At 47.3% G+C, this 22,697-nt stretch overlaps 1 protein-coding gene across 1 annotated transcript in view; it reads right to left on the bottom strand.

The window, feature by feature from the left end:
- CCDC73 (coiled-coil domain containing 73) overlaps positions 1-22,697 on the bottom strand; it is a 144,444-nt gene that overhangs the window by 54,859 nt on the left and 66,888 nt on the right. Inside the window, exon 10 of the mRNA XM_019476661.2 lies at positions 3,159-3,294. Within this exon, the coding sequence (XP_019332206.1) occupies positions 3,159-3,294 (136 nt within the window). The remainder of the gene's footprint in view (positions 1-3,158; positions 3,295-22,697) is intronic.

Raw genomic sequence — 22,697 nt, 5'->3', positions numbered from 1 at the left:
TATCCTATGATTTTAAAAGCTGTCAGGGCTACAAGTCCAGGGACTCATTAGCAGGTAGAGAATATCTCCCAAATAATATAAATCATCAGGTTTTTTTAATCGAGTTATTGCTTTCATACCCAATATATGAATTGTATTGAAAACAGTAGTTAGGTCAGTAATGCTCAATAAGGGTGCTGCAGTGCCTTAGGGGTCTGTGATGGTCTTCGATGGTGCCCCCAGAGAGGGGAGATAAAATTGAGAAGATAAGTGCAGGCTCTTTTCTTCCATCTGTATGCCCTTCTCCCACCCCAACTACAACATGGATTCTTCCCTGCCAGCTGCTTCTCCTCCTTCCTAGCTTGTCTTCAAGCAGGTAACCATTATAATAAATAAATAAGTATTTTAAATGGGTGCCACCCAGTTAACAAAAGTTTTGGAAGGGCGACTCAAGTCTTTAAAAAAAGCTGAGAAGCACTAAGTTAGATATTGAAGGCTGTTTGTGAAATAAATGACCTCCTATCCTTTCTACATTACTTTTCCATGGATTAGATGCTTGGTAAGAATCTACATCTACAGGCTTATTATGGCTGTTATAGACTGCAATAAAAATTAATATTCTCTACAGTGAAAGATACCCTACAGTTAATATGGTGAATAGATAATTTTCTTGTTGAACAGAAGCAGTCAGTAACTGTTATATTAATCTTTTCCAGGTGTTCACCCTGGAAATAATGATAAATACATTTACTGATAAAATATGTTTATATATATTCCATATTTTGTAAATACTGAAAGATATTAGTTTTCCACATAACCACAAAAAGTGCTTTCTACATTGGACAAGCAAAGAATAGGGCTTTCCATGATAAAACAGAACAAACAAAGCAAACAAACAAAAACTCATATAAAAAAAAAGAATAGCAATGTTTTCCCTTCATTTGTTTTAAACATTAGGCACAGTTCTTTGTCAAAACTTAACGTAGAGGAATAGCTCCAACCTGTAAAATGCCCAGAATGTTAACAGAGCATAGAACTTACCGTATTTACTCAAACCTAAGATGAGGATTTTTATCCCAACCAGCATAGGTGGAAGAGACTCTCAGATTAACATACAAAGCGGTGGGGCGGGAGGAGTAGGCAGCTGCTGAGGCTCTAACTCTGACCCTGAGCCCAGGTTGGGGCCAGAGCCAGACCCACAGTAGCCTCCTGTTCCCCCTCCACTTGCCCTCTATGGCTTCTGCTCCCTATTCCATCCACCTTAGTATCAGGCACAGCTCAGCTCAGGCTAGGCACAGAGCAAAGGGGACCTCTTTCCCCTACCCAGCCAATCAGCAGCGCTGTTGCTGCTGCATGGCCCAGCCAGATTCTATATCTGGAAATTATAAAAAATGTATAAGTTTTCCAGATATGGAATCTAATTATTGGGGGCATCATCTTAAATTCAGGGTCATCTTAGATTTGAGTAAATAAGGTACACTAATCTAAAATTCTAGTTATTTTAAGATTTTTAAAAATTTACTAATCTTCACTGGTAGACTATAATTTTTTACGCTGGAATCTTGTTTTTCCCCTTCTTTTCAAAATAATGTTTCTATAAAAATATTAAATAATCAGCCTATATATACATAAAAAATTTGTTCACATGGATGCATGAACAAAAAATCTAAACAATGCATACATGCAAGTCAAGGTTTACATTAACAATTCATGACTTCCATGCAAACAATGGGGATTTAATACAAGTGAGGCAGGTGCAAACTTGCACATACTTTTAGATGAGGTACACATATTAACTATAGTACTATTTTATGGAAGAAAAAATGTACCATTTGGTGAAAAAACATTTAATGTAAGTGAGTATATAGGCATTCAGTGTAATAAAACTATGCCTCAATAGATTCACAAATAATTTTGTAGTCCTTTAACACATGAATAGGGTGATACATTAGGTGCAGATGGGTTATACTTAGGGATATCTATAAATCGTGTTGGAAATGCCCTCTGCAGTGGCTCCTTTAATTTTTTTTCATTTTGACACTTGGCCCCTGCCACCCCCTGCACCTGATTGGTGGAGAGGTCCAGCTGGCTGGGCCGTTTGCTACTGATCACCAGGGAAGCGAAAACTGCAGTTTTAAATATGCCACAGTTTTCACTTCCCCAGTGATCAGTGGCAAACAGTCTGGCCAGCGGGGGCCCTCTACCAATCAGGGGCAGGGGATGCAAGTGGCAAAATGAAAAATATTAAAAGAGGAGCCACTGCAGGGGGCACCTCCAGCACAATTTACAGAGGTTGACTGGCTATTTATTCAGTACCTAATGAGTTGTTTTTTTACCTGCCATATTATCTTCTTTCTATTTCTATATAATGGAGAATATATTTAATTTAAAACAACCTGTATCACAACTGGGGCTCTTGGTTGATGGCAAGCAGATGGCAGCTTATACTCTTTTCTCTAACAAGAGTGAAAAAGTACTCTGCCAAATACTCTGTCAGGGGTTGGCCATCTTTTAACAATAGTGGGCCACCACTTGCAACCCAGCCACCATTGTGGGCTGCTAATCCCCCACCCTTTCTGGACAATCCTCCTCCCTGTTCTTCACGCCAGTACATGGCCAACAAAGGCACAACTGTGATTTCTTTGTCAGTCTCGTGCCCCCACCTCTCCTCCCCATGAAAGACACCTCTGCTGCGGAGGGAGATCGTGGCAATGCAGCAGCTGTCATGTGTAGCGATCTTCTAGTATCCCTCTACTATAGCTGCTGTCAGTCATCCCTGCTGCTGATGCTGCCAATTCCTGTCACCAGCAGTAAATTCAGGGTAAGAAAGATGTGGCTGCAGGAGTTGGGCTGTATTAATCCCCTGGTTGCTGGTCATGCTGATACCTTCCCACCCTGCAACAGTGGCATCTCCCAAGAGGGGTAAGTGAGACTGGTAAGGGACTTGGGTTACTGGGACATAATTCCCTACAAGTCCCCAGCTGTCCCACTGGCTATAGAGAATTTGCTGTGGGACAGTCAGACCTTCATGGGAGATTTGGATCCAGCTGCCAGTCCACAGGTTGCCAGCTCCTGCTGTAAGTGCATAATACTCCAAGGTTCTGAATGACTTCAACTCTCAGGATTGTAAAAATATTATTGAACTTACTACTGACAGGCTATATTCAAGGCATATTTACCATTCTGTTCTAATTTCTCATGAGCCCCTTTTATCATTCCAAATTGACATGTGATAGTAGCATAGCATTTCTCAACTTCATTCAGTTTCCTGTGATGCTCTTCTTTTGCCATTAAGTGTAATTGTAGCTTTTGATCCTGTTGGAAACAGGAATAAAATATTAGTATAACACTAATTCTAGCAGCTATAGATGTGCTCCCTAAATTTTCAAGTATTATCATAAATAGATAAATCAAAGCATCAAAATTTCAAAGCCCTTCACAGCTAATCCCCACCCTACCTATCATTTCTAATTCCTAGTCAGAAGGTCAATTCTCATTTCCAGTCAGTTTGTCTTGCTATCCTTCGCTACCTGCTTGTTAAATTTTCATGTTAACTTTAAATCTGAAATTGAAATTTTAAATCATTATATTTAAATCTGACACATAAGATATCGAATTTTAGTGGATTTTAAAAAAATGAAATCTTCATATTTTCCCAAGCAGGAAGCAACTGTGACCACCGGAGACCTGAGATTCTGCTCCTGTCTTTGTTTCAAGGTAATTTGCATCGTCATAGATCCTCACAGGAGGTGAGAGATTCCATATCAGTTATGAACTGACTACCCAGAGGAGTTTTCCATCTAATGACTCCTCTGTGAAACCCTATGAAATATGAACTTGCATTTCTACCCAAGAAAACTTTTACAATCGTTTCTCCAATGCCAAAGATTTTTTTTTTGCAAAAATCTTGTTGGTCTAATAAAATCTCTACTATGAGTCCTGACTGTAAAATTTTCAAAATTCAGACTTTCTTCCAGTGGCAACATGTAGGGGGGTGCACAGGGGTGCACATGCACCCCCTGAGAGCACCGGTGCACCCCTGACCAGCTGTGCTCACCGCTTAGTCAATGGGCAGGGAGGGCAGGCAGGAGCTCCAGTGCCTGCCCTGCAAGCGCTGGCCAGGGAGTGGAGTACTATTGTGCTCCCAGAAGCAGCCACAGCCACTCCCAGAAGCAGCTGCAGCAATCGGCCGCAGCGATCAGCCATCTCGCAATCGGCCGCGGAGGGACCCCACTCCCCCCAGTCACTGACTGGTCGCTCTGGGGGAGCATGTGCACCCTCCGACTAAGGTGGCACCAGTTGCCCATGCTTTCTCCCCTGCTGCCCTTCATGATTGGGAGGAGCTCCCATTTCTTTAAAACTCTCCTTTTCTGTGATTCTAGACAACAGTTTGGCTGCCAGTCTGCTCCAAATGTAGTGGGGAAATACTGACTCACTGTTTTCTTGTGTTCCTAAATATGCCTGTATTTATCTATTGTCCACTGTTCTATGCTTACATTGTATGCATTTTGGGGCAGGGACTGTCAGTCTGTTTTGTGTCTCTATAGTGCAAAGCATAGTGGGATCCTGGTTCAGAACTTGCACTCTTTGGTAGGACAGTAATATTTAATACTAATTAACACAACTAAGAGAACTCTGAAAAAACCTGGCAGAGTGCAAAGAAACTAAAAGGAAAATTTCTTGCATGCATACCAGCCTTTGGCTTCTTTACTATTCATTCCATTCAGGAAGAGCACACACCAAGTGTAGATGCTTCCTGAGCCTGACAAAGGGTTTTTAAACCCAAAAGCTTGCTAAGAAAAATTTTTCCAACTATTTAGTTGATCCAATAAAAGATATCAGATTTACCCAAAGAACCTTGTCTGCCAAAGGAAAATAATACCTTTGAGTCGTCTAAGTAAAGTAAATTTGAATATATTATTTCCTGAAAATAAAGCGTAACAGGGGCTCAGGCGGGAGCCCTGTTACTGGGATAGTTACGGGCATGGATGACCCTTAGAATGCACGTTGCCAGGTGAAGGGAGTTACACACTAGGGGAAGGTCAGAGTAACTAGCCTGCCATTGCCAGTATAAACCCAGTGGCTGGGCAAACGCACTTCGCCTTTGGGCAGTGGAAGACAGACGAGGGACTACCGGTCCCCAGAAGAGGGAGAAAGAGAAGCCTGACCTGCGATCCAGAAGGGTGCCAGGATCGTGGGACTCAGGACAGCACAGCAGATCAGCCACAAGGAAGGATACTTCCCCAAGAGCTGCAGCTGCTTCAGTGAGTGCAGGGAAGAACTGGGGCTTCGGGAAATGGCACCAAGGGAAGCTTTGAGAAAGAATGCTCCCAGGGTGGTGCATGGGCGGTAGGAGCTGGACCAAGCCACCGGCCCCACTAGGACAGCAACGATGAGCCGAAATGGCTATACAAACTACAACAGAGCAGCGGGAGCAGCTCCTGGCACAAGGCTCATGAAAGACATAGAGAACGTGCTTGGCTAATGAGGCAATTAGCAGCAAGGACTATGTTTAGTTCAAAGTATCTATGAGGCATCCAGTGCTGAGTTCCCTTATTGACTGTACGGGCTTCTCTCGCTAATGAAGTAATTAGCAAGGCTATTGCAACCCTGTAACCTCCTGCTGTGAAATAAAGGTTGCAATGTGAGAGTTTACCACCTGAGTGGCGTATGGTGATTCCTCGCTCCTAAAATACCACTAAATCTCTCTCTTTTTCCTTTCAATCTAAGTCATGGCAGGCAAGTCCAGGGGGAGACTGAGCTAGGACCAACCCCCCTCTCACAGAAATAATCATAGTAACATAGTATCATAGTAGCTAGAGTCAGGAGGGACCTGAACAGATCAGCTAGCCTGACCCCCTGCCACAGGCAGGAATGAATGCTGGGTTCACAAGACCCCAGACAGGTGACCTTCTAACCTCCTCTTGAATTTGCACAAGGTAGGGGTGAGGACCACTTCCCTGGGAAGTTGGTTCCAGATTTTGGCCACCCTAACTGTAAAATATTGCCTTCTGATCTCTAACCTAAACCTATTCTCCATCAGCTTATTACCATTGTTCCTCGTCACCCCAGGTGGTGCTGGGGAGAAAAGGGCTCTACCTATTTGCTGTTGATCTCCCCTGATGAGCTTGTAGGCAGCCACCAGGTCACCTCTCTGCCTCCTCTTGCTGAGGCTGAGCAGGTTCAGGTTCCTCAGTCACTCCTCGTAGGGCCTGTCTTGCTGCCCTCTCACCAAGCGGGTAGCCCTCCTCTGAACCCTCTCCAGGATGGCCACATCCTTTTTAAAGTGCGGCGCCCAGAACTGGACGCAGTACTCCAACTGCAGCCTGACCAAAGTCACATAGAGAGGGAGTATCACCTCTCTGGACTGGCTTGAGATGCACCTTTGGATGCATGACAAAGTATGGCTGGCCTTGCTGGCTGCGGTCTGGCATTGGTGGCTCATGTTCATCTTGGAGTCCATAATGACTCCAAGATCCCTTTCCACCTCTGTGCTTTCAAGAAGGGAACTCCCCAGCCTGTATGTATGCTGTGGATTCCTTCTCCAAGGTGCAGCACCCTGCATTTGTCTATGTTGAACCCCATCCTATTCTTGTCTGTCCACTTTTGTAGTCTGTCTAAATCTAGTTGCAGCCTCTCTCTCCCTTCAAGTGTGTCCACCTCGCCCCACATCTCAGTGTCATCAGCAAACTTGGACAGCGTGCTTTCCACCCCCTTGTCCAAGTCACTGATGAAGGTGTTAAACAGTGCGGGCCCGAGGACCGAGCCCTGGGGTACCCCACTGCTCACATCTCATCAGGTTGAGTACAACCCGTCCACCACTACTCTCTGGGTGTGCCCCATCAGCCAATTTTTTACCCATCCAACTGTGTAGGCATCAATGCCACAGTTGCTTAATTTATTGATGAGGATGGGGTGAGAGACAGTGTCAAAGGCCTTCTTAAAGTCTAGAAAGACTATGTCCACAGCAACATCATCATCCAAGGATTTAGTTACTTGGTCATAAAAGGCAATCAGGTTGGTCAGGAAGGACCTGCCTATGATGAACCCATGCTGATTGCCCCTGAGCATGATCTCCCCTGCTGGCCCCCCACAGATGTGCTCCTTGATGATTCTCTCCAAGATCTTCCCAAGCACCGAGGTAAGGCTTACAGGCCTCACTTCGACCTATAGTTACTTGGGTCCTCCTTCCTCCCTTTCTTGAAAATTGGGACCACATTAGCAAGTTTTCAATCCCCCGGCACCTGGCCAGATGACCACAATTGCTCATACAGCCGAGTCAAGGGCTCTGCGATGACCCTTGCCAGCTCCCTCAACACCTTTGGGTGGAGGGCATCTAGACCTGCAGATTTAAAAATGTCTAGCCCTTCCAGAAGATCCCTAACTACATCTGCACTGACTGAAGGCCTGACAGAGCTATCCCTGAGATTGTCCCTACCTCTGGTAGGTGGGATATCCCAGTCCCTGTTCAAGAAAACAGAGGCAAAGAAACTGTTAAAAATATCAGCTTTCTTGTCTGGCATAAGTAATCATCAATTACTTCTAAACAGTAGTCAGGGACTTTAATAAATTGTGTCTTCTAAAGAAAGCAGCTGAAACAAGGGCTGGAAAAATATGGCCCATGGGCTGGATCTGTCCTGCCAGGCAATTTCATTTGGACCACAGGTGCCCACCAACTAATTGTACCCCACCCAGCCCTTCTGCCCATGAGGGTGGAAACAAGGCACCCACATATACACCCCACCTGAAACATACCGTATTGCGCCTTGTTTCCACTCTTTTATGTGGAAGGGCCTGGCCCAGTCAGCAGTAGGCAGCAGGCCCTCAGGGTGCTCGTGGCAGCATGCAACTCTGGCCAGTGCTGCATGTGGTGGAAAGAAGTGCAGCCAGGATGGCCCACCTCTACCACGCAGGGTTCTGTGCAGCACACTTGCAGCTATTCCACTTGTGCGCCACTGAGGGAAGCCCCACATGATGAAGCTTGCTGCCTTCACCAATCCCTGCTGCGCAGGTCCTTCCCTGCTCCACCGGAAGTGGAGGGGAGCCCCAGGCTCTGCTTCCCCACAGAGTCCCAGTACCCGTGTGGCAGGAAGTGGTGAAGGCATCCAGCTCCATCACGAAGGGATTCCCCTGCTGTTGTGCAAGTATGGGAGCTGCATGTGCGCTGTGCAGAGCCCCGCATGATAGAGGCAGGCCAGCCTGGCTGCACTCCTTGCCCCCATGTGCAGCCCTGGCCAGAGCCACGTGCCTCTGGCAGCAGCACTTGAGCTGGGCACAAGTGCCCCGAGCACTGGCTGTCTGTTGCTGCTGGTGGTGCCAGCAGGGCCTGTGCACCATAGTGGGGAGACTGTGGGGGGGGGTTCCAACACCCCCCACCCTCCCTCACACCCCACAAACCCCACACACCCACACCCTGCTCCCAGAACCCCCCACATATATACACAAACCCCACACACAATATACCAAAGTAAGTCTTTTTGAGTTATTAATGCAATCATCTCTACATATACTATTGCAAACACAAATCATGACAAAATATTTTTGTAATAAAATTAAAATAAGTTATAGTATATGTTTGACTTTTAGTATATGATTTGGGGGGGGGTTTCTGGTTCCCAGATGGCAACCCTCCCCTTCCAAAAGGATTATTTCTGTGGAGCAAGGGGAGGGACTTCTGGTAGCAAAGGTCAGGGGTTAGGGTCAGGATTTCTGGTCCCAAGATGGTGACCAGGGGGTGGAGCACCTGTCAAGGAACAGGGCTACTCTTGTGGCCCTCAACAGCTCACAAAAATGCATTAAGCAGCCCTCCAGCTGAAATAATTGCCCACGCCTGAGCTAAAATGTGAGCCACTACTCAAAAAATAAAGTTAGGCCCACAGATCAAGATATTGAAACAAATGCAACTCAGTACCAGGTGCTTCACAGGAAAATGCAGAAAACCTTATAACAGGTAATTAGGGAACAGCCACACACTAGACAAATTTCTTCCTAACTGCTCCCAGTTAGTGATTCCTTTACTAAAACATGATGTATTATATCCCATATGAATGTTTATTTTAAATTATCTAATTATGAATTTTCAAATTATCCATATAAATCTCTTTTGTTTTAATTCTACTAACCTGAGTTAACACTTTGCTTTAATTCTACTGATGAGTAATATCTTGTGGCAATCAGTAATTATTCATTATGTAATATATATTTTTTTTTATCAGTTTTAAGTGTATTGTTTCTAAACTATGGAATACTAAGCTGATAGTAAGGTGATCCTTATATGGACACTTTTCTACTTCATTAATAATATTCAGTACTGAATCTATAGCCATTTTCTTGTTTTCTGATAAGAAAATGCAAAACTAACAGTAGAAAATGTGATGGGTATGCTTGATTTATTTTAATACAGTTATATTATCACTTTTTATTCCTTTCTTTAGATATTCTAAACACTTTATTTGTCTGTTTTGCTTTTTAGGCTTTATTCTTTTTGATGATTTTTTCCCACTTTTGTTCCTATCTTATTTCAAATGAATCCCTGTGTAACTTCATTAATTTACTTGAACATATATTGCATTTCTTAACCCACAAGAAAGGAAAACAGTAAAATAATTTTTTAAAAGGCTTGGCCAAATTTATCCCTTTTTAAATTTGGTAGAGTTACATGGAGTGATTTCGCCCAATGCATTTGGCTTTTGTTGGGCTCCCTTCTTGTAAGCTAACAAATGCAATGCATGCCTAAGCATCAAAGTATAGTAAAAGCTAACAGTAATCAGAAGAAATGTCCAATATAAGACTATAAAAATAGCATATGCAATACAAATTTTTCATGTTTTATAAGGTATGAAATTAAACACACTATAGCAAATAGAAATACATAATTGAAGAACAGGTAAAGAAACAGCAACCACTTATAAAAATCACTCTCAACTATTCAGCCTATGAATTTTCATATAATTCTCTCTTTCCTAAACCTTTACTTAAGTTAGCGTGGAAAAATCCTCCAAACAACTAAATTTAATTAAGGCTAAGGATGCTAATCTAACCAACAAAAAATAAGAAAACAAACTTAATGAGACACTTAATATTTACCTTTTTCTACCAAGTGTAATTCAATCATGTATAAAAGTTAGGAGGTGAGATACAAATGTTTCTTCTGCTCCAGGCAGGGTGGACAAAAGCAGTTAAGCCTAAACTAACTGACCTCTGAGGTGCTCCTTGCTGATATAATTGATCCAGGGAAATGGTTTGACTAGGTAATATGTCAGCTTAGATGTGTAAACACTCGATTTGCTTAAACGTAGTATACAACAAAGTAAAGCTTCAGGGACAAATATACCATATTGGGCCATATGGTTTATCAAGTACTACTTTTAACCAGTCTAGTCCATGGTTTTGTCTTCAGTAATAGTGTAGTTACCAAGATGAGGTAAATATGCCAGGGATTTCCTCTCAGTTTTTAGGTTTTATTCATTTGATTCTATTCCTTATTGCCTAAAATTGTGGCAGCAGGACCACTGGGCCACTTCTCTCAATTTATTTGTGGTATAACATTCAGCAGTCTATACTTATCTTTTCTCTTATGAGTATCTCTTGTATTTAGAAATAGGCACAATGGGACAAGCTAAGCTTATGTCAACATAAGTTGAACTTCTAGCCTATAGTATAGCAGGCTAGAAGTTCAACTTACATTGACATAAACTTAACTTGTCCTATTGTGGCTATAACAGCTATACCATGGGTGGGCAAAATACAGCCCGCAGACTGGATCGAACCCACAGAGGGGCTTTGTCCAACCCATGGGCTCTGCACGGCTGCAGCAGGAAGGGCCCAGCAGCAGTGATAGGGAGGGGCCACTCTTCCCACACTGAGGAACAGTTTCTGCCTGGCTGTTGCCTCTGCTGCTGTTGCTGAGCCTGGCCAGATGAGTACGGAGCAGGCGCAGGGTGGGCTGGGTTGGGGATGTGCACATGGGTCCCTGCTGGTACCACAGGGCTGGAGCCAGTGGTGGCAGCAGCTGCAAGGAGCTGCCACCACCTGGGCTGCCTAGAAAGGCAATCCAGCCACAGAGCTGCCTCAGCCCACTGCTTGCCCAGGAGGTGGCAGGATGCGCCATGGGTAGGTGGTGCATAGCAGGTATGGGGCGGGCTGGGTCAGGGCTGTGCGTGCAGGTTTTGGCTGCTCCACTCCCACCAGGGTGAGTCCAGAGCAGGTGTGGGGTGAGGCAGTGGCAGAGAGGCACTGCAAGGTACACGGGCTCCAGGCTGTTGCTAAGTGGGGGCAGGTGCTGACTGGCTCAGGGGGGTATACATGGGGGGGTCCTATGCACACCCCACTATACTCACAAACCCTCACCCCACAAACCCCACAACTACACCCTCCCCCACACACAATCACACACTCCACAAACACCACAACCAACCACACCCTCCCTCACACCCCCCCACAAACCCTGCACCCCCAGGCACACACACAACCTCGCACCTCTGGAGGGAGGCCCACTCACTGCTAAGTGCAAATGCCCCACCACACACATGCACCCACATTCCCCCATGCGCCCGACACACACACCCACAAACCCCTCATACCTACCCACCCACATCCACACATACTCCCACACCCTTTCCCACACCCCACATACATACACACACTCACAGCCCTCCCACAAATACCCACCCAAACCTACCCACACACCCCCACAAACCCTATATCCACCCACCCATACCCCCAACCTTTCCCCCGCCACAATATGCAAGAGTAAGATTGCATTTTGAGCTATTATGCAATCACCTCTATATACACACAACACAAACACACACAAATCAGGACAAACATTTTTTTTTTAAATAAAATTAAAATATCTTATCGTGGATGTTTGATTTTTAATATATAATTTTTTTTTCTGGTTCCAAGATGGCAAAGCCTCTTCCCAACAGGAGTACTTCCAGGGGCAAGTGGAGGGTCTTCCAGTGGCAAAGGTCTTGGGTTAGGGGGCAGGACTGCTGGTCCCAAGATGGCAACAAGGGGGAGGAGCTACTCTTGCAGCCCTCAGCAGCTCACCAAAACTCATTAAGCAGCCCTCCAGTCAGAATAATTGCCTGACCATGAGCTATACCATCAAAAAAAAGCTATCTTTGGATTAGCTATTTGGACAGTTTGCCATTTGCCAAATATGCCTTCTGGTGATGAAGAAGAACTTGCTTTATTCCCAATAAAATAAAGCAGTCTGGCTTGCTACTGCCTTGAAGGGCAATATTCTGCCCTTGGCAAAGAGGCCTTAAAATCTCAGTCTTAAAATGCTCTGAACACAAGATAAAGGAAATCTGAAGTAAGCTTGCAAAACAGAAGTGGTGTGATCCTGGAGCTGAAGTAGGAATCCATGGAATCTCACTTTTACATCCTAAAGTCTAATACTCCATGAGAAGGAATGATTGCTGTGCCCTTTACCTGTAATAAAGATAAACTGGGATGGGGAGTGAAATTAATTATGGCCATGTGGTTTGCTGGGGCAGAGTGATTTCTTAGTGGAACTAGGCCAGAAAGATAGCTCAGGATCAGGAGACTTCCTGAGAAAAGGCGGAAGTTAATTGCTCACATCTGAGGAATATGCAAGGAATTGAATCATTAGTCAGAGATTTTGCAGTAAAAACACAAGATGGGAATTGTGAGGCTAGAATCTGAGGTAAACAGAGGAGTTGCTATGACAGGGGATGTGAGGCAAGATAATGGGGAAATTATCCATATCAAAATCCATTTGCTTAGGGGGACAGGTTCCCCAAAAAAGAAAACAATGGCTTATAAAGTAGTTCCTGCCATTTTTTCCCCTTAAAATGATTATTTTCTTAATTTTTAGATGCAGTATCCATTAAAAATGTTGTTTTTTCAGCTGAAAATACAGTGGTGGATTGATTCTAAAAGACACTATGAAAATGAAATTTGCATTTTGATCAAGATTCCTTATTGCTATTAATATCTGAGACTATTAAGAATAAAACAATTTTGAGATAATTTATTTTTCACTATTTACACTCTACTTTTTTGTATCACTTAGCTTGGAAAATAAAGTTAGACTGTTTTATAGATTTCATAGACATTAGGGCTAGAAGGGACCTTGTAAGTTCATTGGGCCCAGCCCCCTGCCCGAAGGGCAGATTTTGTGATGGTGCCCCTTTATGTGACTGTTTGCAGTCTCTACAGTTTGCCAGCCTCTTACCCCAACGTACACTTACTCCTCAAATATCGAGAAGTGGATCAATTTGTGGTTTAAAAAACCATGTTCAACAATATGATTTGCTATAAAAATAAACACTCCACAGACAAATTACATAAAGCAAAGCACCAGTTTCTACAGCTCAAAAGCTTCCAGCATGTTAGTTTCTTTGCTTCCCTCCCCAGGCCTGGCTCCTCAGTTTAAACTGTCTGCTGTACATTAGGGTTCATTTACTATTATAAATGATTATTTAGCATTATTTATTATTTATTTGTTTATATGTTTAGTTATAAAATTTAAAATAAATAAACATTTATAAATGTATTTATAAATACTATTTATTATTTATTTATTAGTATTATTTAGCATTATAAATTAACATTAGTAATGTTCATTTAGCATTATGCTTTGCTTCTCATACATTAATACCATGTTGTTTGTTTAGATTTCAAACAGCACAGGGAAACTTGAGTGGAGGAACAACCTAAAACTCTTGGCCCAGTTCCTCATATATGGCTAGGGATAAAATATTAAAGCTCAAGGAGGATGAACAAGAATTATATTTGTGCTTCTGTAACCCAGGATCAACTGTCCAAGGGGCTAATAAGGTAGCTGAGGATCAAGATGTGTAGGGAAGAACTGGTAGTCATCCCTTTTCTTTAATCCTTCCCTCTTTCTCAGGGACAGGCAATTATTTTGGCTGGAGGGCTGCTTAACGAGTTTTGGTGAGCTGTAAAGGGCTGCAAGGGTAGCCCCGCCCCTTGAGAGGTGCTCCACCCCCCTGTTGACATCTTGGGACCAGAAGTCCTGCCCCCTCCCAAGACCTTTGCCACCAGAAGACCCTTCCCTTGCCCATGGTAGTATTTATTTTGGTAACAGGAGTTTGCCATCTTGGGTTGTGTGTGGGGTGTGTGATTTTTTTGTGGGGGAGGGTGTGGTTGTGGGATTTGTGGAAGAGGGTTTGTGGGTACGGTGCATGGGAGGTCCCCTGTGCACACCCCCTGAGTCAGTCAGCACCTACCCCCACCCCACAAAAGCACAGAGCCTGAACACCCTGCAGCGCCTCCCCACCACTGCCAACAGCACACAGCCCCAGCCCTGCCCCATGCCCACTCCAGACTCAACCTGGCAGGAGTGGAGAAGCCAGATGCACAGCCCCGACCCAGCCCACTGTATGCCTCCTCTGCACCACCCATCTATGGCATGTTCTGCCACCCCCTAGGCATGCAGCAGGGCTGGGGAGGTTCCATGGCTGGACCACTTTTCTAGCCAGCCCAGACAGCAGCAGCTCCTGCCAGTTGCCACTGCCAGTGGTCTCCACCCCTATGGTACTGGCAGGGACCTGTGCACACAGCCCCACCCTGGTCTGCCCCATGCCTGTTCCAGAATTGCCCACCCCAGCTCAGCAGCAGCGGCAGCCAGACAGAACCTGCTTCCTGGCACAGGGAAAAAGGAGCCCTTCCTCCTCACCACTCCCAGGCCCTTCCTGCTGTAGCTACCTGGAGCCTGCTCTGTGTTGCCCTTTGGCTGCTCTACATTGCCACTGCTGCCCTGCTAGGCAGCCTGGAGGAGGGGTGCTGCTGGTGCAGACAGCGCAGCCCGGTGTGGGCTCCAGGTGGCTGCAGAAGGAAGGGCTTGGCAGCAGTGAGGGGAAGAGGCTGCTTTTCCCCAGCACCAAGGAACAGTTTCTGCCTAGCTGCTGCTGCTGCTGAGCCTGGGTGGGCGAGTCCAGAGCAGGTGCAGGGCAGACTGGGTCAGGGCTGTGTACACTGGTCCCCACTGGTACCATGGGCCTGGGGCCAGCAGTGGTGGCAGTTGGAAGGAGCCGCCGCTGCCTGGACTGCCAGAGGGCCACCACATCATCACTGCATGCCCAGGGGGCATCAGGACATGCCACAGGCAATCAGTGCCTGGGCCAGGTGGGACTGAGGGACCTGCCACAGGCTGGACAAAGCCCCTCTGTAGGCCAGATCCAGCCCATAGGCCATATTTTGCCCTGCAAACTTTTTATGGAAAACCTAACTTTTTTACTGACATGTTTTTATTGTTAAAAATATGTGCTTGCATTGGTAACTGTGTGTACCTGCAGCAGTGATTTTTACACCATGCTTCTCCCATCACAGTGGTCCCCTACTCACTTCACAGTCTGACACCCCTGAGAGCACCCTGCATCATGTCACTTCCCAACCCTATTCCTTAACTCCATTCATAGATTCATAGATTCATAGATGTTAAGGTCGGAAGGGACCTCAATAGATCATCGAGTCCAACCCCCTGCATAAGCAGGAAAGAGTGCTGGGTCTAGATGACCCCAGCTAGATGCTCATCTTACCTCCTCTTGAAGACCCCCAGGGTAGGGGAGAGCACCACCTCCCTTGGGAGCCCGTTCCAGACCTTGGCCACTCGAACTGTGAAGAAGTTCTTCCTAATGTCCAATTTAAATCTGCTCTCTGCTAGCTTGTGGCCATTGTTTCGTGTAACCCCCGGGGGTGCCTTGGTGAATAAAACCTCACCAATTCCCTTCTGTGCCCCCGTGATGAACTTATAGGCAGCCACAAGGTCGCCTCTCAACCTTCTCTTGCGGAGGCTGAAAAGGTCCAGTTTCTCTAGTCTCTCCTCGTAGGGCTTGGTCTGCAGGCCCTTGACCATACGAGTTGCCCTTCTCTGGACCCTCTCCAGGTTATCCGCATCCTTCTTGAAGTGTGGCGCCCAGAATTGCACGCAGTACTCCAATTGCGGTCTGACCAGCGCCCGATAGAGGGGAAGTATCTCCTCCTTGGACCTATTCGTCATGCATCTGCTGATGCACAATAAAGTGCCATTGGCTTTTTTGATGGCTTCGTCACACTGCCGGCTCATGTTCATCTTGGAGTCCACTAGGACTCCAAGATCCCTTTCCACCTCTGTGCCACCCAGCAGGTCATTCCCTAGGCTGTAGGTGTGCTGGACATTTTTCCTCCATAGGTGCAGCACTTTGCATTTCTCCTTGTTGAACTGCATCCTGTTGTTTTCTGCCCACTTGTCCAACCTATCCAGGTCTGCCTGCAGCTGTTCCCTGCCCTCCGGCGTGTCCACTTCTCCCCATAGCTTTGTGTCATCTGCAAACTTGGACAGAGTACATTTGACTCCCTCGTCCAAGTCGCTGATGAAGACATTAAAGAGTATCGGTCCAAGGACCGAGCCCTGCGGGACCCCACTGCCCACACCCTTCCAGGTTGAGACCGACCCATCCACCACGACTCTCTGGGTGCGGCCCTCTAGCCAATTCGCCACCCACCGGACTGTGCAGTCATCCACGTCACAGCCTCTTAATTTGTTCACCAGTATGGGGTGGGATACCGTATCGAAGGCCTTCCTGAAGTCTAAGTATACAACATCCACCCCTCCTCCTGTGTCCAGGCATTTCGTAACCTGGTCATAGAAAGAGACTAGATTGGTCAGGCACGATCTGCCCGCCACAAACCTGTGCTGGTTTCCCCTCAGCATAATTTGCCCTGCTGGTCTCTCACAAATGTGAGCCTTGATAATTTTTTCAAAGATTTTACCAAGGATGGAGGTGAGACTGACTGGCCTATAGTTGCCCGGGTCCTCCTTCCTCCCCTTTTTGAAAATGGGGACCACGTTAGCCCTTTTCTAGTCCTCCGGGACTTGGCCCGTGTGCCACGAGCGTTCGAATATTCCCGCCAGTGGCTCTGCAATGATGTCAGCCAGAGCCTTCAGCACCCTCGGATGGAGCCCATCCAGGCCTGCTGACTTAAAGGCATCCAGTTCTTCCAAGTGACTCTGCACCACCTCAGGATCTACGTATGGAAGTCTGGTGCCTTGCTGCTGCCTCTCTACAACCCCAGTGAGAGACTTGTCGTGTCCCTCACTTAGGAACACTGAGGCAAAGAACTCGTTGAGGAGTTCAGCCTTGTCCCCCCTGTCTGTCACCAATTGTTTCTGCCCATTTAGCAGGGGTCCTATTCCTCCCTGGGCCTTCCTTTTACTCCCAATATATCTAAAAAACAATTTCTTGTTGTCTTTTACTTGGGTTGCCATCCTCAGCTCCATGGCAGCTTTGGCCCGTCTAACTGCCTCCCTACAAGCATGAGCAGAGGAGGTATATTCCTCTTTAGTGACCTCACCTTGTTTCCACTTTTTATGTGCTCCCCTTTTGGCCCTTAGGCTGCCCTGGATTTCTCTGGTTAGTCATGGAAGCCTCCTGGCCCCTTTCCCTCTTTTGCCTCGCTCGGGGATCGTCTTGCTTTGTGCCCGAAGGATCGTTTCCTTAAGGCACAGCCACCCTTCTTGGGCTCCCATCCCTTCAAAACTCCTACTCTGTAGTGCGTCCTTGACTAATCGCCTGAGTTCACTGAGATCAGCTTTCCTAAAGTCTAGCACTTTCACCCTACTAGTTACCTTACCCACTCGACGTCTTATGTTGAATTTTATTATTAGGTGATCACTGTCTCCCAAATGGCTACCGATCTGGAGGTCCCCTATCATGTCATCCCCTGTTGCCAATACCAGATCCAGTATGGCATTCCCCCTAGTGGGACCATGTACCTCCTGTGTCAGGTGGAGGTCCTGTACACAGGTTAGAAACCTGCGTGAGCGGTGGGACTTTGCTGTTTGCGTCTCCCAGCAGATGTCCGGGTAGTTTAGGTCCCCCATGACTACCGCCTCTTTAGCTTTTATGGTCTCCGAGAGTTGCCTCAGGAGCCCCGCATCTATTTCTTCCCCTTGGTGTGGGGGTCTGTAGCAGACCCCTACCACCAAATCCCTTTCTCCTTGCCCCCCATGTAGCCTAACCCACAATCCTTCTACTTCCTCAACCATTGGACCTCCCTGGCCTGGCTCAGAGCCACTATTCTCTGCCCCTCCTCCCCTCCCAGCCCCATGGATCCATCCTGGCCATAAGGAACGACAGAGGCTCCAGTGAACCAGAAAGCCTGGATAGACAGTTCACTATAGGGTGCCAAGCAGTACTCCCACTTGGACACCAGGGGCACTTACAGAAGTTAATTTTTTTGTGTGATGAGGCCCCCTAGAGTTCTGTACAGCTACAATGTAAGAAACAAGTGCCTCTGCTGCTGTCAAGACTCTCACACAGGGAGCCAGGGGAGGAAGGGAGCCTCCACGCTTCATGGGCCTAGCCCAACTCTCCCCAAGACTCCAGCAGGGGTAGCTGTGGGGGGTGGGGGGAGGGGGCACTCCCTTTCCCCACCCCACCTCCCTCCCCCACTATGCAGGGAGGAGACAGAAGTTTTCTGTCTCCTCTCTGTAACAGCCCTGGGGTCAGGGCTAAGCTGTTGCTCTCCCGTGCAAGCACCAGTACAGCTCACAAAGCTCCACAAGCATCTTGACAGCTGCAGAGGCTGCTGCACCTAGCTGGGGTGAAGGATTGGGGAAACAGAGCTGGGGTATCTGGAGGGTCACACACAGCAAGGGGGTTCCATCACTCTCCTCCAACCACTGCTGACAGTTGCCAGCTGGTGCAGGGGCATGGCTGGTGGAATGGACAGTCTGGCAGCCTCTTGGAGTGCCCTGCCAGCTGGCTAAGCCCAGTGCAGACAGGTTATGACCCCCTCCACCCAACAGGTGAATGCCTGTTGGGTTCAATGGTGCTCTAACTCATGGTACTTTGTTTAAAGCACCATGAGTTAGAGTGCCTCCCCGACAGGGTGCCTGCACTTGTGTACATGACCCAAGTGGCACTGCTTCTTCTCTCTCTGTCCAGCATCAATGCCTGAACGTAGCATCATTCAGGCAACAAATCCTGAAATGAGATCAGGTTTTCTTATTTTTAAGGAGACCCAATTATTCTTACAGAATTTATGGACAGGCGATGTTACAAAACATCTGTAAATTTACAGACAGGTGGCAGCCCTGCCATGTCTACTCTACATTACCAGACCTCTACTCTAAGGCCGGACTGTTCAACTAGTGGCCCATGCAGCCCCTGGGCTCTCACTCAGGTGCAGTTCCCCCATGACTCAAGCTGCAACAGCAGCTGGAGTCTCTAAGCTTCACCTTCCTCCTCCAGCTGCCCCTTCCTTTCTTCATAGGCAAGATAATAGGGAAATTATCCATAGAGATTGATCAAAATCCATTTATGAAGCATGGAGAGCCGAGGGTGAGTCCAGGGCTATACTAGGAGATGGGAGATCAGCATTGCATGCAGAGAGACTGTACCTATTTAGGGCAGTGATGAGTGGCCAAATTGTAGCAGGGGAGATCATGCTATTAGGTCCATATGGGACAGCAGTGAGGGGGGTGTTGCAGCAGTGGGAGGGGATCATGCTCACATGTGTCTGTTCAGTGTTGCAGTGGGAGGAGCATCCAGTGTAGTGGGGGAGGGGAAAGTCTATGCAGCATGCCTGGTTCGATTTGTGCAACATAAGGCCCCTGGTGGTGTGGCCCCTGGGGGCTTAGGAGCTGGACACCCATGCTTTACGGTGATCCTCTTATAGCAGGGGTGGGCAATTATTTTGAGTGGAGGGCCACTTACTGAGCTTTTGCAAGCTGTCGAGGGCCACATTGGTAGCCCCACCCCCTTGACAGGTGCCATACCCCCTGGTTGCCATTTTCTGACCAGAAGTCTCACCCCATAACTCCTGACCTTTGCCATAAGAAGTCCCTCCCTTTGCCCGCAAAAATACTCCTTTCAGCAAGGGGTTTTGCCATCTCAGAACCAGAAAATTACTAAATTATATTCTAAAAATTGAACCTCTATAACACTCATTAATTTAATTTCAAAAAATAGTTTTGTCCTGATTTACATGTGGTTGTGTAGCATATACAGAGGTGATTATACAATAGCTTAAAATTAAGTCTTACTCCTGTACATTGAGAGAGGGTGGAGAGCATGGATATAGGTTTGTGGGGGCCTGTGGGTGTGTGGAGGCAGGTGTGGATGTGCCTGTGGGAGGTGGATAGGGGGGTGGGGTAAGGGAGGATGTGGGTGTGGATATGTGAGGTGTGGGTGAGTATGGGGTTTGTGGGGGACCTGCCAAGTTTCAAGATGATCGGTGCAGGGGCTTGGGAGGAACTGAACCCCAAATTCTTGAAAGCAAAACTCTGGTCACATCTATGTGTTACAGCACAGCGGGTTCAAAACTGCAGGGGTGGTAGCTCTTACTGAGGCCACAAAGCCTGCCAAGTTTCAAGAAGATCAGTGCAGGGGCTTGGGGGGAACTGCACCTCAAGCAGCGGACAAGCAAAACTTGTGACATAGTTTCATAGTAGGTAGGGTCGGAAGGGACCTGAGCAGGTCATCAAGTCCAACCCCATGCCTGGGCAGGAAAGAATGCTGGGGTCAAACGACCCCAGCTAGGTGATTATTTAGCCTCCTTTTGAAGACCCCCAGGGTAGGAGCGAGCACCACTTCCCTTGGAAGTTGGCTCTAGATCCTAGCTGCCCTGTCTGTGAAGTAGTGCCTCCTGATATCTAACCTGAATCTACTCTCGGTCAACTTATGGCTGTTATTCTTTGTTACTCCTGGTAGTGCATGGGGGAACAGGGACTCTCCTATAGCCTGCTGGTCCCCCTTGGCCAGTTTATAGATGGCCACCAGATCCCCTCTCAGCCTTCTCTTGTGGAGGCTGAACAGGTTCAGGTCCCTTAGCCTCTCCTCGTAGGATCTGCCCTGCTGCACCCTGATCATGTGAGTGGCCCTCCTCTGGACCCTCTCGATGCTGGCCACATCCCTCCTGAAGTACAGCGCCCAGAACTGGATGCAGTACTCCAACTGCAGCCTGACCAGTGTCGCATAGAGAGGGAGGATCACCTCCTTGGACCTGCTTGTGATGCATCTGTGGATGCTTGACGAGGTGCGGTTAGCCTTCCTTGGCGACCCATGTTCATTTTGGAATCAATAATGACACCGAGATCCTTTTCTGCCTCTGTGCTGACTAGAAGGGAATTCTCCAGCCTGTAGGTATGCTGCTGGTTCTTCCTCCCGAGGTACAGTACCTTGCACTTGTCAGTATTGAATCCCATCCTGTTCTCATCCACCCACCCCTGTAACCTGTCTAGATCTAGTTGCAGCCTGTCCCTCTCCTCCAGCGTGCCCACTTCTCCCCACAATTTAGTGTCATCCGCAAATTTGAATAAGGTGCTTTTCACCCCCTCGTCCAAATCGCTGATGAAGATGTTGAACAGCGCGGGCCTGAGGACCGAGCCCTGGAGTACCCCACTGCCCACATCCCTCCACGTCGAAAAAGACCCATCCACCACCCATCCCCCATGTTAGAACCAAGGAATTCTCACTAACCAGCACCCAGCCCCACAGCTTTTGTAACACTAGCTACACATACCCCAGCTCTCCCAAACTACACTAACCTATCCACCTTTGTACACATCCACTACATACTTAACGGATGAGCACACTTCCCCCTGTACACTGTTGTGGGTAGCTTTTGGGCAGATCACAGCCAGACATACTTGGTCATGCCAGCAGAGCTGACCACTTCTACTTTTGCTGCTGGCTTTGGCCCTTGCTTCTGCCACAGCGAAGCTAGTAGATAACACCAGGAGGCCACCCAGTACTTGTAAGAAATGCAAAATAAGCAGAGTTAAATAAATAAACTACCACTTAGCTCCTTGTTGGCTTCCTGTGGCTTTTCCCAGGCTTTACCATCTGGACACCTCTTATCTTTCAGAGGCTTTGAAGAGAACCTGCAGGGCTTATGCAAACCAAACCAAGCCAGAGAGAATCCTTACCCTCGGCCCTGCTTGACCTGTAGTGGCAACCTTATTCCCAGCAGATGCAGCCTGCTTTCAGTATCACATGGGTGATAGTGTGTGTGTTAAGGTGCAGCGGGGTGACAGCTGCAGGGATGGTAGCCCCTGATGCAGCCATGAAGCCTGCCAGCTGTCAAGGAGATCGATGCAGGGGGGTTCTGGGGCCCTGCACCCCTAGCTGCTGACAGGCAAAACTTGTGACATGGGTGGGACTGACTGTGTCTGTCTTGGGGCAGTTGATTGTCTGTATTGATTCTTTCCTCTCCTTAGTCTGGTTTTGTAGGTGCTAATTGATTGCAATTAACTGGCTACATTAGCTAGGTACTGTGTATTGAACTGGTCCCTGAGTGAATTATGATTGGGTGGTAACTGGTAACACAGTAGCTTAGCAGCCAGGCCTGCAGTACTGTCTCCCACTCCCCAAGACAGACACAGTCCCACAAGCACCCATGTCACGAGTTTTGCCTGTCAGCAGCTAGGGGTGCAGGGCCCCAGAACCCCCCTGCACCAATCTCCTCAATAGCTGGCAGGCATCGTGGCCACAGCAGGGGTCACAATCGCTGCAGCTGTCACCCCGCTGTGCCTTAACACATGCAGTGTCACCCATGGCATGAGTTTTGCTTGATCGCAGCTTGAGGGGCAGCTCCCCACAAACCCCTGCACCGATTTTCTTGAAACTTGGCAGGCTTTGTGGCCTCAGCAAGAGCTACCAACCCAGCAGTCTTGACCCCCCTGTGTCGAAACACATAGACGTGACAGGAGTTTTGCTTTCAAGAATTTGGGGTGC

The sequence above is a fragment of the Alligator mississippiensis genome, chromosome 2, assembly GCF_030867095.1.
Source record: "Alligator mississippiensis isolate rAllMis1 chromosome 2, rAllMis1, whole genome shotgun sequence".
Lineage (NCBI taxonomy): Eukaryota > Metazoa > Chordata > Crocodylia > Alligatoridae > Alligator > Alligator mississippiensis.
The sequence above is the reverse complement of the archived record's forward strand: the minus strand, read 5'-3'. Positions and strand labels throughout refer to the sequence as shown.